This window comes from Chrysochloris asiatica, unplaced genomic scaffold, assembly GCF_000296735.1.
Source record: "Chrysochloris asiatica unplaced genomic scaffold, ChrAsi1.0 scaffold00103, whole genome shotgun sequence".
Lineage (NCBI taxonomy): Eukaryota > Metazoa > Chordata > Mammalia > Afrosoricida > Chrysochloridae > Chrysochloris > Chrysochloris asiatica.
In genome coordinates, this window is record NW_006408621.1 from 9,313,898 (window position 1) to 9,329,633 (window position 15,736).

Genomic DNA, 15,736 nt, shown 5'->3' on the forward strand with positions numbered 1-15,736 from the left:
TTCAAAATGAAACTTAACTGAGAAGTTTTTGAGTTTGTAATCTACACAAAGTTTCGTGTGTTTTGTAAAGGGGAGACAGCTTTAAAAATTTCACGGGAAAACTCCATTATCTTCCCATTCCATTTTCCCCACAAACTTTGTGAAGCCCCCTTGTATAAAATGCTTCCTAGAGTAGGGAAAGAATGGAGGTTGAAGCTGCCTGCCTTTGTGGTGGTGATTGTGTGCCATCAAGTCAATTCCGACTCATAGTGACCTTGTATAGACTCAATGGCCTTTAACAACAACAATATTAAATAACATCTTATGGAATATTTTTTGCCCCTAAAAAGCAAGTCACATTGAATGCTGTCTTCACTGGGCTTTGTTCTGTATTTTGAATCAGGAGGACATGGGCTGTGAGGAGAAACTGTATTTTGGCTTGAATGAATACAGCAAGTCTCTGCAGTGGGGGGTGACCAGTCCACTTCTGCGATGTGATGAAACTTTTGAAAAGATGGTGAACACGCTCTTGGAGAGGTAAATAAGAAGGTTCCCCCTTTTCTTCAGCTGTAATTGCATATCCAAAATAGCCAGAAACATTCTGTACCCGTGCCACAAGGAGTTTCTTGAAGCCCAGCTGTGCAAATGATACTTGAAAAGACAGAATAAAAATAAACTGTCTTAAGATGATCTTTACTTAGATGGGTTTTATATGATAAGCCAAGACCAACCAAGGAAAATGGTGGCCAAAAAGGGGACCGAGCCCCACTTAGAATGCTCTCATTCTCCAACCTTGTTTCATGGTTAGCAGTGGATTCAACGCGCTGCAGAGTTTTGCTTACTGAAGACCATTCCTCTGAGATCTAGCCTTCCCAGGCCCTCCCTAACTTTTACAGAGTACCCTATTTTCTCCTCTGTGACACCTTTGTAAAGACTAAACTTTACCCTTGGAGATTTGGAGTATAAATTGAGGAAATGAATAACCTGATCATTTTAAGTGAGCTCAGCTCTTAGGGCCCCTCTTCCAGGCCCTGACTTAAGGGATTAACGATCATGACACTTGGATCTCTTGACTTTCTTTTTATTCATCAATGCTAGGTCACTCTGAACAAGTGAAGGGTTTCCCAACTTTTTCGCTCTGTGACTTTGAATCATCAACTCAGTAGTTAGAGGGGGGAGAGGGGAGGGAAAATTATCCATGGACTAGAGGGTAGACACATGTTAACATGGGTGACAGGGCAGTTAATATACAACAAGAGGGAGTTTAGCAGAGGAAATATGAAGGTAACAGAAGACACAGGAAAGAATGCAGTAGTTAAAGTGAATAGAGGTAAATGCTTTTAACTGTTTTTACATAGAAAGGATTGTAACCATTTAGTGAACAAAGCATATGATTTTTTAATGGGAAAATGATGATCTGTTCTGGAAACCTTCACTCAAGTCACAATAAAAAGCTTAAGAATATTAAAACCAATAATAATAATTTAAAAATAAAGTAGGGACCATTAAAATGAGCCTATCCTATAGGTCACTCTGAGACAAAACTGGCTGGTGCGGTACTGTAGGATTAGGACTGGACTGCTAACCAACTGCAAGGCAGTAGTTCAAACCCACCAGCCACTCCTTGGAAACTCTATACAGGGTCACTAGGAGTTGAAACCAACATGGCAGCACACAACAGCAGTGACATATTAACCTCCTGCCATTAGTTGATTCCAACTCCTAGTGTCTCTAAAGGATAGAGTAGAACTGCCCCCAGAGAGTCCAAGGCGCTAAAGTCTTCATGGAGGCTGACTACCACATCTTTCTTCCTCAGAGCAGCTGTGGGTTCAAGCCTCTGGTTGGCTGAGTGCTTTAACCACTGCACCACCACGACTCCTGCCTGTACATTCGAGGCGGCATTTATTTTAACTTTAACTTTCCTCTGTGACCCAGTCCAAAAAATAAAAATTAAGCTCAAACATGAATCATCTGTGCTTAGTTCTCTCTAGGTCAGTCACTGTCAACTAATAATAGCCATGATGTATTGAACACCTGAAGGGACTGGCCTAGGCTTGATAGAACCAAAAGAGTTCTACATTTTTTCCCAGGATGCAAAACCCCAGCAATTTGTCAGACATTGAACAGCCAGAGACCTGAATAAAATCAAATTCAACTTTGTCTCTGGTCTTGGGCAAGTAACTGAATTTCAGCTCAATTCTTCAGTGAGTTTTTCTTTCAGGAGAAGGCAGAGTGGTTAAAATCTAGGATATCTGGGTCCACTCCAGCCTCTATAGTGCTACAGAACCATTTTGTTCTTCTGATGACCCTAGTTGGTGTCTGACCCTATCCTTTTCTGTGCAAAGCCAGTGGGAAACTTGTCTCTCTGTAAATAGATTTATCAAAGTGGAACAAAGGTGAAATTCCACAAGAGCCTCCGCAGCAGCTGACCAGCTGGGTGTGCCAGGAAGGAAAGCTCACAGACTAAGACGCATTTTGCCAAACTCCACAAGAGATTTAACCGATGTCAGGCTGGGGCCTTGCTTTGTTGTTGTTGTTGTTGTTAATTGCCATCGAGTCGGGTCCGACCCATAGCGACCCTGTACAGGGTTTCCGAGGGTGCTTTACCAGTGCCCATTTTCCTGACTAGCTTCCCTCCATGCTTGCAAGTGGAGCCTCTTAGCCCATTCATACTCACATTGTTATGCTGCAGACCTGGATTTCTGAGGAGTGGCACTTAAGCCAGACATTTATTTTCTACCTGTCTTGTCATTGTAAAACATTGCTATTTGAACAGTCACCCCTTTCCTGGCAATCCTGTAAAGTAGGAGAGTGGTGGTAAGGATGTTGGGGTTTGGAGAGGCTGATTTTCTGGGCCTCTTCCAGGACCTCCAGGTTACTTTCAGAAGGCAGCCGTGGTTCAGGTGATAGCAGGCCCACACCACTAGGGGGTGCTATTTCTCCAAGCAGCCCCACATTTCCTTCAGCACATTTGGTGGGAAGATGGAGTTACTACTATCAGTGAGGGTGACCTCAAATTAGTAATAACTGATTACATTAATGTCTCTGTTTCCTTCTTCAGTTACAGAACTAAACGGACAGTGCCAAGATTCTAACCCATACCTTTCTCCTCCACCAGTAAAATGTTAGCATCCCAGGGATTCTACATTAAGACTCTGTCAGCAATCAGCTTGATGAGGCCAGTGCTTCTTAAAGTTTCATGCACGTGCAAGTCACCTGGTGATCTGGTTAAAAATGCATATTCTCATCCAGTAGGTCTTTGATAGGGCCTGTGAGTTTGCATTTCGAACAAAACTAAGACCACTGTTTTTTAAAAGTCAAAAAAGAGGTTTTCACCGAATCATTCTAGAACAAAAGTCGCGCCTGCTCAGTAACCCCTTACTGCAGGGCCTGCTGCCTGAGTGCTGGTATTTCTATGTTCTGTTGCAGGTACCCCCGGCTGCACAGCATGGTGGTCCGCTGCTATCTTCTTATCCAGCAGTACTCAGAAGCTCTGATAGCTCTCACTACCATGACGTCCCTCCGAGACCACAGCACCCCAGAGACACTCAGCATCATAGATGACCTCATCAGCGCCCCAGGAAAAAACAAGAGTGGGAGGGGGCACATGCTCATCATCAGGGTGCCCTCGGTGCAGTTGGCAATGCTGGCCAAGGAGCAGCTGCAGGAGGTGCGGGACAAACTGGGTCTGCAGTACCGCTTTGAGATCATCCTTGGGAACCCAGCCTCGGAACTCAACATTGCAACTCATTTTGTGACACGATTAAAGGTTAGCAGTGGGCAGACATTTCTCCTTCTCTGTTTTCTAGGGATCTTACATAGATGGCTCAGATAGATACCTGAGTTTAATAGATTTTTGCACAAGTGTGAATTTCATCTTCGTGACAATCTTAAGGCTAAACTAAGCGATATAATTCCTTTCTTAATTGGAATCCATTTGTAGAGATGCTGTCAGGTCCCCTCTTTAGCACATGCCTGGAGTTGGTCTCCAGCTGCAAGTGCAAAAGTGACATGGCCCAATTTGACCCCATGTTTACTGACCTTAATTCAAATTGCATCGAGCCCAAGGCCATCTATTTTCTCAGAACAAAAGGTAAGTTGTTCCCTCAGACTATGTGGGGTACATACTCCTTTAAATAGCATCAATTCACTAATTCTTTTCTATCCGCCTAGCCTATCTTTCAGCTCATATCTAGAGTCGGTAAAGTACTTTGTTTTATCTTCAGTATGCTGTAGAATGGCCCCCAGCATGTGGAATCCTCAGCAATTTGTTCTTTCTTTGGAGTTACTTTGACCCTCAGGCCCAAGGTCTTGGCTAAACTGAGCCTTATCCAGGCATCCAATATAGGTATTTAGCGCATGATCAAGCCCTTCACTGTCCCCTCCTCACTGCCAGTTACTGACTGCTTCCACATACTCCTCTTGTTAGGCATGGACTGGAGGAGAATTCCTAAACCAACTAACCTTACTCCCTACCTTTTGCCCTGCTGAGTTTTGTTTTGTTTCTGGAAACTTATAATCTGTGTGTCCTAGCTATTAGAAAGCATTTGGTAAAATACTGGCATACATCTAGGTATGGTGCTGGGCTAGACGATATCTGCATCCTGCATGCTAAATAATGAATGAATTGGGTTTTCAAAATTCTGGTTTTGCACACATTTTATGAAACATAAGCACAGTCTTAGGGGAGTTGCATTTTCACTCTGGGCTACAGTTTCTCATCTGCAAAATGAGGGGATTGGACTGTATGATCTTTGAGAGCTCTGATGTTGGAATTATAATGTGTTCATGAAGCATTTTGTAACTAAATTTGAATATTTACTGTGTTAACTAACTTAAATTGAATAATCTAAGATGCAAACAAAACATCTTGCTCAATAACTAGAATAAATTTGTCCAAAATAGAAACTCTTATATTTAGTGGAAGTTTTAACTTGTATTTAATGGAAGTTTCCTGGTGTAGCACTGTGGGTTAATGTGCTGGATTGCAAAGTTGGTTTGATCTGCAAGGTTGGTGGTTCAAGCTCACCAGCCACTCCTCAGAAACCCTATACAGGGTCTCTATGAATTGGAACCAACTTTGACAGCACTTAACAACAACACAGATATACATATAGATATATATAGAGAGAGAGATTGCTATATTTCACAGTTATAAATTTTAGTCACAGATCACAGTAAAAGTAGAATGCTTGGATAAATAGCCATTGTTGTTGTTGTTAAGTGCCGTCGAGTTTGTTCTGACCCATAGCGACCCTGTATAGGGTTTCCGAGGAGCAGCTGGTGAGCTTGAAGTGCTGACCTTACAGTTCAAACAGCTTTGCAGTCTGGTGCATTAACCCACAGCGCCACACCAGGACTCCAAATAGCCAATATAAGTCTTTCTCATACTTTATAATTCATCAAGGTATAGGGTGTGGGGTGATTTGAATAATGCTAATAGATCCTGGTGTGGCACTTTAGGATAAGCACTGAACTGCTAACCTCAATGACTATGGTTCAAAACCACCAGCTGCTCCTTGGAAACCTTATACAGGGTCGCTAGGAGTCGGACCTGACTCAATGGCACCAAACCACCCACCACCACTATGTAAACCGAGACTAAGTGGACATAAGACTGCAGGGTCTTCTCTGGGTCTTCACTAACACTGATAAAGTTACAGTTATTGATAGTTTTCTGTTACTTGTTCAGACCCTTCAGAAGTGTCAATCACTTCTGAATCAATATAAATAAACCAGCTACCACAATCGATAACAGCTCATGGAGCCCCTCTGTGTGTCAGAGTAGAACTGTGCTTCATGGGAGTCTTAAATAGCAAACTTTGTATTGCATTGGACAAATCTGTTGCAAAAGATCTCTCTTTTAAATGTTCATTAACAAAGCTGTCAGTTTGAGGACTAAGGTGCACCAGACCCAAGCCATGGTATTGTCAATAGCTTCATATTGCATGTGAAAGTTGGACAGTGAAGAAGGAAGACTAAAGAACAATTGGTGCCTTAGAATTAAGGTGTTGGTGAAAATATTAAATATACACCATGGACTGCCAGAAGAATGAACAAATGTGTCTTGGAAGAAATATAGCCAAAAAAATGCTCCTTAGATGTCCATGTACTTGGTCTTACATACTTTGGACATGTTATCAGTCCAAAGTAGAAGGTCGTGGTAAAGTAGAGGATCAGGGCAGAAAAAGAGGAAGGCACAGTGGCTGCAACAGTGAGCTTAACATGGCAACAGTTGTGAGGATGGCACAGGACCAGGCAAGCTTTCGTTTGGTTGTTCATAGTGTTGCTGAGTCTGAACCGATGCAACAGGACTGGGCAGTGTTTTGTTCATAGGGTCACTGGGAGTCTGAACCGAGTTGCAGTGCCTAACAACAACAAATGCATTTAAATTATGGTGTTGGAGAAGAATATTGGCAAGATACCATGTCCAAAGTATGACTTCATTTCATACTTTGGACATGTTATCAGGAGGGCCCATTCCCTAGAGAAAGGACATCATGCTTGGTAAAGTGGAGGGTCAGTGAAAAAGAGGAAGACACCCCCCCTCCCCCTGCAACAAGATGAATTGGCACAATGGCAGCAATAGGCTCCAACATAGTTGTGAGAATGGCGCAGCTCTGGGCATCTTCATTCAGTTATGTACAGGGTCACTATGAGTCTGAACTGACTCAATGGCATTTCACCCACAAAACACAAAACTAGCAACAAGTTATTTGCCCCTCAGGCCATAGTTTGTAAACCGCAATCCAGCATGAGCTTCTTAAATCACCTGCAGGTCCACACGGGTTCAGAGAATGTACCATAAATGGTCACTCAGAGTTAGATCCCAAGGGGTCTTAAGTAATCACTTCTAAAAGCAGTTGTATCTCATTTCTTCTCTACAGTCTAGCAAGATTCTCAGGTGATTTATATATACACATAAGATCACCTGGGAATCTTTTTAAAATGTAGATTCTGATTCAGTATGCCTGAGGTAGAACTGTACCTTCCCAGCAGGAGGGCAAATTGGAATGAACTGGTTCAAAGCCCAGCTTTAAAATCTCATGTATCTGTTATCCAATTATGGTGGAACTCTGGTCTATGGATAACTTCTGGGAGTTAAAATATAAATTCAGGGTGAATTTATACATCAAAAATATCAAGAGTCTAATGTGAAGGCTATAAATAATATGACTTATGTTTCTAGCATTGTTTACTTTAAACCAAGTAGTGTTATGGTTCACTGTGACATGAAAATATGTATTGAAAGTTAAATTTTTATAAAGAACCTTTCTTCTAGATTTCTTTCAGAAATCTTTCTGAGAAGTTGAGTTTTCAAGATTGACATTCCATTTATTTAAAATGTGAGCACATGTATGTATGCACACTTACAAGTATAAGAAATTGATGCTTAATAGATTCTTTGTGAACCCATGAGCTAATTGCATTACTTTTCTAAATAAGTGGCAGTTGTTTTCGTGTTCAGATTTAGTTATACTTTTAGCTTTTTTGAAAGAGTTTCTTTGGAAGCTGTATGCCATTAATTACTTGAGTTGTTTATTTTTAAAGTCAATAAAGAAAAACATCAGGGCTGTCCAACTTCAATGATTTTCTTGGTGGAAAGGTCAGTTCTGATGGAATTTTGAAACTCTTCTCTGAATCATTTATAACTGAAACTGTCTTTTTCAGTCAGTCGGTTCCAGGAGTGTGTCATTTATATGATGACTATAGTCAGGTCTTGGGTCAGGTAGTTCAGCCAGGAGTCTATAAACTATGCATCAATGGCAGGTGCATGATTATACCCAGATCTCTTATTTAATCCTACTGTGATAAAAAACTATAGGCTATATTCTCCTAGAAGTGCTTTGTGTATGCTTTTAGGAACAATTAAATACATATATCACTTAATAGAATTTATTTGGAAGCACAGTTGTGTCTAGAATTGGAACCTAGAAAACCTTTACAAAAGCTGAAAACTTAAGAGTTTCATTTTATCCAATGGGTCTCTTTTTGCAGACTTGGAGAGGAAATGAACAAGAAGAGTGGGTCCCTCGGACATACCAAGATTTACAAGGTCTGCCCTGTATTGTGATATTAACTGGCAAAGATCCTCTTGGAGAAACTTTTCCCAGGTATTATTTTGAATAATTCTTTCTCACTTTTCATTAGTTGCCTGTCTGAGCTGATGGTTGAAACTTAGCTAATGCTTAACCATTTCATGCTGTGATGAGAACTGTTTTATGTACAAAATGTTGTTCCTAGTTGCTGTGGAGTTAATTCTGACTTGTGGAAGACCCCATGTGCTACCGAGTAGAACTGCTCCGTGGGGCTTTCAAGGCTGAGGCCTTTCAGAAGCAGGTCACCAGGCCTGTCTTCCAAGGTGCCTCTGGGTGGGTTCAAACCTCCAACCTTTCAGCTACTAGTTTAGTACATTTGTGCCACCCAGCTACTCTATGAGATATGTAGATTGATTCTTCTCTTTTGACCTTCCAGGGATCTTTGGAATGAATGGTCTCCACATTTGAGATAATGTCTGTGCAGGGCCTTCAGAAAGGAAGAGGAAAGCAACCCCCAAATAGAATTTTGTTTTTCTGAAGAAATGCTTTGTCATTTTAATCCACTGCTCTCAAACCCCTCAAGAGCTAGGGCTCATAGTTTGGAAGGCACCAACAGCATTTATATCTATACTAGCATTGTTATTGTTGTTAGGTACCATCAAGTTGATTCCAACTCATAGTGACCCTATATAAGGTTTCCAAGTAGCAGCTGGTGGGTTTGAACTGCCAACCTTGTGGTTAACAGTCCAGTGCTTATCCTGTAGCACCACACCGGGAATCCTATACAGCATTAATTGAGTGCATATTGTATGCCAGACATTGTCCTCAATACCTTGCATGTACCGTGTCACTCATTTGTACAATAACCATCAGAGCCAGACACTACTGTTTTATGTTGTATTTGGAGCAAGTGAAGCACAGACAGGGTCCTAGCAGCTAAGAAGTTGCTGAGCTGAGGTACAAATCAAGGATCTCCGGGCACTAAAACCCATGATTTTAGTTGCTACATGACATATTCATATATCCAGACAAACATAAACCCTTCATGGACATCCAGAAGGGATCACCAAAACATAATGACTTTTGTACAGGTCTTTGAAGTACTGTGATCTCCGCTTAATCGACTCGAGCTATTTAACTCGCACGGCCTTGGAACAGGAGCTAGGTTTGGCATGCTGCTATGTGTCAAAAGAGATCATCCGGGGGCCTGCAGTTGCCCTGGACCTCAGTGGGAAGGAGCAGGAGAGAGCCACTGTCAGCGAGAATGACTCGGAGGAGCTGTTGATTGACCTGGAGAGGCCCCAGAGCAACAGCAGTGCTGTCACTGGAACTTCAGGTCTGTACTTTCTTCTCTTTCAGTGTGTGTGTTGGGGGGGGGTGGATTGGGGGTGTGGAAGCCAGAGGTGTTTACTGAGACAGTTGGACTTCAGAGTACAGAGTAGCCTGCAGTGACTCGGACAGCCTCTCCAAACCTCAGTGCCCCAGGAGAGGTACTTGGACACCACGACTGGTGAACAGCCACAAAATCCTTCTCTTTACAAATTTATGGAGCTTAGAAATGAGCAAGTAGCTCAAATAAATTTTGTCAGCTCAGCAGGCACCAGTTCCTTAGTCTTTGCCATAATTATCTCATGGTAATTCTGTATCTGATGTGTGCACAAAAGCCCTGTTTTTCATTTAGGCCCTAAAGCTGTTAAGTTTGTGCTGTTTAGCTTGTTGTTAAATGCCACCAAGTTCATTCTAACTCATAGCAACCCTGTACAGGGCTTTTGAGGAGCAGATGGTGGGTTTGAACCACCAACCTTGTGGTTCACAGTCCAGTGGTTATCCTACCATGCCACACCAGGAGTCCATTTATCTGGTTGTTTTTAAGTGCCATTGAGTCAGTTCTGACTCATTGTGCCCTGTATAGGGTTTCTGAGGAGTGGCTGTTGAGTTTGAACCACTGACCTTGTGATTCAAACCAATCTTGCAATCTAGGACCACACCAGGGCTCCATTTAGCTTAGTACACGGCATAAAATGTTTATTTCAATGAATAAGTGAGTTTTCTAAATACTTAATGGCAAGTATTTATGAGTTGAAGGTTGCTCTGGGGCCACTGATTGTATAGGTTCACTGTGTTTACACTTCCCCTGGGCTGACTCAGGCTGCCTGGGTGCTCACTGCCCAAGTGCTCAGGCTGTGGGCACAGAAGGTCGGGGCTGTGTTCTCAGACACCATGGACAGACACGAAGTCTGCAGAGCAGGTGGAGTGATTTATATCCAGTCATTCCTTACTCATTCAGGATTTCCCAAGGTTGAGACTGACCTACATACCGGGTAAGTCCCAAAATGAACTCAGAAAAGGGCCTTCAATCCTGAATGTAATGAGCTTTGATTTGTCCTCAAACCTAAAAGTAGCTGATCTACTGGGGGGTAAACTATATTTGAAGATAATTGAGCAAATGTGCAGAGATGCTTTTGAAAGGACAACACCTCGTGTGGAGTAAACCATGCCTCCCCTTCGCAGGGAACAGCCTCTCCCTGACTTGGGGGTTCATGGAGAGGACTACAGCCTGGCAAAGGTATCCACATTGGGGTGTACATACAAGGCAGAGCCTCTGCCCACAGCCACAAGCGAGTGTCTTAGAGCAGGACTTGCATGTGTTAGCTGGCACATTCAAGAGTGTGATGCGGTAGAATAAGCACTGAACTGTTAACCACAAGGGCACAGGTTCAAGCCCACCAGCTGTTCCTTAGAAACCCTATACAGGGTCATTGTGAATTGGAACCCACTTAACAACAACTTCAGCAGACTTTAATAAAGGGATGATTTAGAGATATAAGATTTAGTAAAGGAATGAGGTCTACTTAACCATAGGGGACCCAGGCTATTCCTGAGCCTGCCAGAGCAGTTACTGTGACTCAGGGAAGCCCCCACCCCATTCAGCACTCTGCCCTCTGTGAGAAAGGCAGCCAGTCCCAGGTAACCCGGCAGTGAGGAAGTAAGTAGGGAACAGTCCTGATTCCCTGCTGCTGTCTCACATGGGCCCAACCAGCCCAGGACCCAAGAAAGCAGCCGGGTAATGGTGGAGGGGCAAAGGGAAGGGCGCTCCTGCAGAGTTTTTGCATCCCGCAAAGCAGATCGGACCTTTCCCTCCTTCCCAGAGGTGCCAAGCCTTCCGGAGGAGCACATTTTGGCATCGGTAACAGCAGGGACGTGGGCTAAGCTCTGTCTGCTCCCTTCCAGGTTCCATCATGGAGAACGGGGTGAGCTCTTCCAGCATGGCCGACAAGTCCCAGAGGCCGCCTATGACACCCAGCTTCCAGAACCCTGCCACCAGTGCAGGGCCAGATGAGGGGGTCTCTATAGCCGTCCAGGCGACCGGAGAGCTGCTGAAACAGGAGTGCGATTCTCTGGGCCACCACATGGCTAGCAGCACCACCTCCAAGCTTTCGTCGTCATCCTCCGGTCCCCGGACCCTCCTGTGGCCTGGACAGCCAGTCCGGAGCAGCAGAGACCTGCACATGACCCTGCCCCCGATCGTGATCTTGTCCAAGGCCGCCTATGGTCTCCTGGGCCCGCAGAAGGGCGGCAAGCTGCCGGCCTCCTCAGCCCTGTTGCCCCACGCTGACGTGGCCTGGGTGAGCGCCCTGAGGCCACTCCTGCACAAGGACATGAGCAGCGATGAGCAGTCCCTGTTCTACCGCCAGTGGACCTCCGCCCGCGAGCACCACGCAGACTTCAGCAACCAGCTGGACCCCACTTCCGGCGCCCGCAATGTCCACCCTCGGCGGCTGCTGCTGACTGGGCCCCCCCAGGTAGGGCAAGAGCTGGTCCAGGCTGGGACTGTCATGACTCCCCCAGAAGGGGAGCTGGGTCCTCCTTGGGGTGGGTTGGGCATGACCTAGGACCCGGAGGCCCCAACAGGCTTCTGGAGGCAGGAGGAGATGTGGCGAGCCAAAGTGTGAAGTCTCTTTTCCCTTTTCCTTCCTTCTCTTCCTCTGTCCAACTGAAACTACATCCATTAGGTGGGAAAGACAGGCTCCTATTTACAGTTCCTTAGGATTCTCTTCCGCATGCTTATCCGGCTCCTGGAAGTGGACGTGTATGACGAGGAGGAGATCAACACTGGTGAGTGGGCAGCGCCGAACTCAACCGATACCACCACACCTTCCAGACCGGGCTTTTGCCTGCTGGAATTTTTTATTCAGTGCCTACCTTACAGACTTCTCGGGAGGGTAAAAGATAATATGCCCAGCAAATCGTTCTAAGTAAACGATGGTGGTTATTTAGCTCCTTGAGGTCAGAAATGAAGCCCTGTTGGCGCTGTGGGTAGGTGTTGGGCTGCAAACTGCAAGGTTGGTGATTCAACTCCACCAGCCACTCAGCAGGAGAACAATGAGGCTGTCTGCTCCCATAAAGATTTACAGTCTCAGAAACTCTATATTTGGTCATTATGAATCATATGAATCCAAATCTCCTCCATGGCAGTGGGTTGGTTGGTGGGTTGAGGTTAAGTAGGGCACTGGGCAAAGGGATATTTTATAAAGACTTGTTAGGTAGATTAACGACTTAGACTGTTAAACTGTGTAAAACTCAGTTTTATATTCTGCTACCTAAGGGTCTAAGGGCATAGTTTATATTCTGTATACTAGTTCAGTATCAACTGTTAACATTCATGTAAGCTGCTGTCAAGAAATCAAACTACGTTTAGGCAAATTCAAAAGTTAGAAAAAAACATTAGGCAAATCTGCTGCACAGTGTTCAAGAGCAAAGATGTCAAGTTGAGGAATAAAGTGCACCTGACCCAAACCATAGTATTTTCAATTGCCTCATATGCATGTGAAAGTTAGACAGAGAATAAGGAAGACCATAGAAGAATTGATGCATTTGAGTTATGGTGTTGGAGAAGGATTATAAAAATACCATGGACTGCCAAAAAAACAAACAAATCTGTGTTGGAAAAAGTAAAGCCAGAATGCTCCTTAGAAGCCAGTATGGCCAGACTTCCCTCTCTTATTATTGGGATATATTATCAGGAGGGATCAGTCCCTGGAGAAGGAAATCATGCTTGATAAAGTCGGGGGGTGGGGGTGGCGGAGTGCAGGTATGGTGCTGCAGGATTATGCACTAGACCACAAGATTCGTATTGAATTGCAAGGTCAGTGGTTCAAACCTATCAGCTGCTCCTCAGGGTCGCTATGGGTTGGAACCAACTTGACAGCACTTAACAACAAAGTGAGGGGCCAGCAAAAGAGAGAAATGCCCTCAGCAAGATGGATTGGCACATTGGGAGCAGTAAAAGGCTCAAGCATAGCAACAATTGTGAGATTGGCGCAGGACCAGGCAGTGTATCGTTCTGTTGTTTGCTTTGAGTTGGAATTGGCTCAACAGCACCTAACAAGACTAACAACAACAACAAACTACGTTTCAATTTCACCAGTCTTTCCCTTAATGCACTTTTTCCCATTTCAGGATCACACAATGAACTCACTTATTGTGTCCTCCTGGTGTGGCACTATAGGATCAGCATTGAACTGCAAACCACAGGATTAGCAGTTCAAACCCATCAGCTGCTCCTTGGAAACTCTATACGAGGTCACTATGAGTCAAAACCAACTCAAAAACACTTAACATGTCTTCAGTCTGTGACATTTACCTGTTAGGCGATTAGATTCCATTCTGCAACCTGGGGACCAGAAAGTGGGCATGAACAGGAGTCAGCCAATCAATAGTGCTCTGTGGCTAAGTGTGGCGTCAAAACTAGTTAACTCCTCTGGAAGAGAAGTGGGAAGGAAGGAAAGGTGATCAGGTACAAGCTCTTTAAAAGTCCTTCAAAGAGGAGTCCAGAATAGGAAAAGCTCTTGACATCATCTCCAGCAAATTAACCCTTGGAGATCTTACCTTACATGCTTTTCCTAAACAGTTAAACCAGTTCTGTGACCAGCTTAATTAAGGAACTTTGTTGTTGTTGTTAAGTGCCCCGTAATTTTTAAGTTCCAAGTCATAGCAACCCTGCATAGAGTTTCGGATGAGCAAACTGGTGGATTTGAACCACCAATCTTCCAGTTAGCAACCCAGTGCTTATCTTATGGTGCCACACCAGGACCAGTTTAATTCAAAACAATACCAGGTAAAATTAGGCAAGCAATCATACTACTTTTGCTTCCAGCCCTATTCTGATTCCTCAGTCATGCACATCTAGGATTTCTTTCTTTCTCTCTCTCACACACACATTCACCCCACCCACATCTCCTTACTTGTGCCTAGAGTCAAGCTGTGCCACATCTCCAGGCCACCACAGAGGGGAACCAGAGCTCCAGGTTGGCTTTTAAAAGAGCTGAGCCAACCAGACAAGGAGCAAGGGAGCTGTCCGGCCTGTCAGCCTTCCCCTTAAGCTCCTTGGAGCCACAAAAGAACGATGTCTTCATATTTGTCCTTAGGCTCTTAATCTGGGTGCTGAGCTATGAGAGGTGTGTCAGGCTATGTAGTGAGAAGCTGTTCATTTAGCTTGATTTCTTCTCCCTCACTTTCATGTTGATGAATGCAGTGACGCTCTGGAGAGGCACAGTGATGCCTCTTAAAAACAAAAACAACAAATGAGAATAAACATTAACTTTTAAATAAAATGTGAACTTCAGCTCAGGGATATAAAAATGCATAATACTATTTGTATTAAAATACAAAGAAGTTGTACTTCCAACTTTTAGACTTTTTTGACAGTGTTTTGTTCCTTTTGACATTTGAAAATTTTTTAAGCTACTTTTTGATCTTATGAATATTGTAAGTACTATGTATCAATTGAACACTGTCATGTGACTGCCAGGCACTGTCTTAGCGCTTTAAATATGCCTTATTTAAAACGAAGTGTTACAATTCAGTTACCTTATGTGTGAGAACCAGGATTCAAACCCAGGTCTACTTACTCACAAAGCAGTGATTCTCAGCTTGGACTGCACGTTTGAGCCACCTGCTCCTGTAAAGGTGACAACCTGAAAAACCTTTGCAACAGTTCCTCTTTGTCACCTGAGATGGTTAGGAGTTGAAGTTGACTGATGGCACCTAACAACAACTCTGAGCTTTAAGTAATATTACTCACACCTTGGGAATTCTGTTGTTATTACTCTGGGATGAGTGAACTTGGCATTGGAATTCTTACAAGCTCTCTATATAGGTGGTTCTCATCTGTAGCACACCTTGGGAATTTTGCTAAATGTAAACTTAGAATCTCTTAGACTGTCCATATCCAAATCTAAACCACGATAGGATGGCTAGGGTGCATGGTGGCTCTGTAAAATAAGCACTGGACTGCAAACTACGGGATCAGTGGTTTGAGCCCACCAGCTGTTCTAAGGGAAAAAGATGAAGCTTTCTGCTCCCACAAAGATTTATAGCCTCAGAAACCCTATCCAGTGTCACTGTGAGTTGGAACCAACTGGACAGCATTTATGAACAACAGGATATTTTTTTTAAAAATTGAAAAAAAATGTTCACAAGGATGTGGGGAAATTGGACCCTTACCAAATAATACAGCTACTGTGGAAAACAGTATGACATGTCCTCAAAAAAAACTTAAAATAGAACTAGCATATGGCCCAGCAATTCACTGCTAGGAATATACTCAAAGGACTTGAAAATAGTGACACAAACAGCCATACGTACACCAGTGTTCATTGAAAATAGTGACACAAACAGACATACGTACACCAGTGTTCATTGAAAATAGTGACACA

The 15,736-nt window shown here is 43.7% G+C and overlaps 1 protein-coding gene across 1 annotated transcript in view; it reads left to right on the top strand.

Moving 5' to 3' along the window:
* Positions 1-15,736, top strand: part of GREB1L (growth regulation by estrogen in breast cancer-like) — a 146,945-nt gene that overhangs the window by 115,060 nt on the left and 16,149 nt on the right. The window contains exons 16-21 of the mRNA XM_006867286.1: positions 383-516; positions 3,409-3,748; positions 7,978-8,093; positions 9,110-9,354; positions 11,250-11,821; positions 12,032-12,134. Coding sequence (XP_006867348.1) covers positions 383-516; positions 3,409-3,748; positions 7,978-8,093; positions 9,110-9,354; positions 11,250-11,821; positions 12,032-12,134 — 1,510 coding nt within the window. The remainder of the gene's footprint in view (positions 1-382; positions 517-3,408; positions 3,749-7,977; positions 8,094-9,109; positions 9,355-11,249; positions 11,822-12,031; positions 12,135-15,736) is intronic.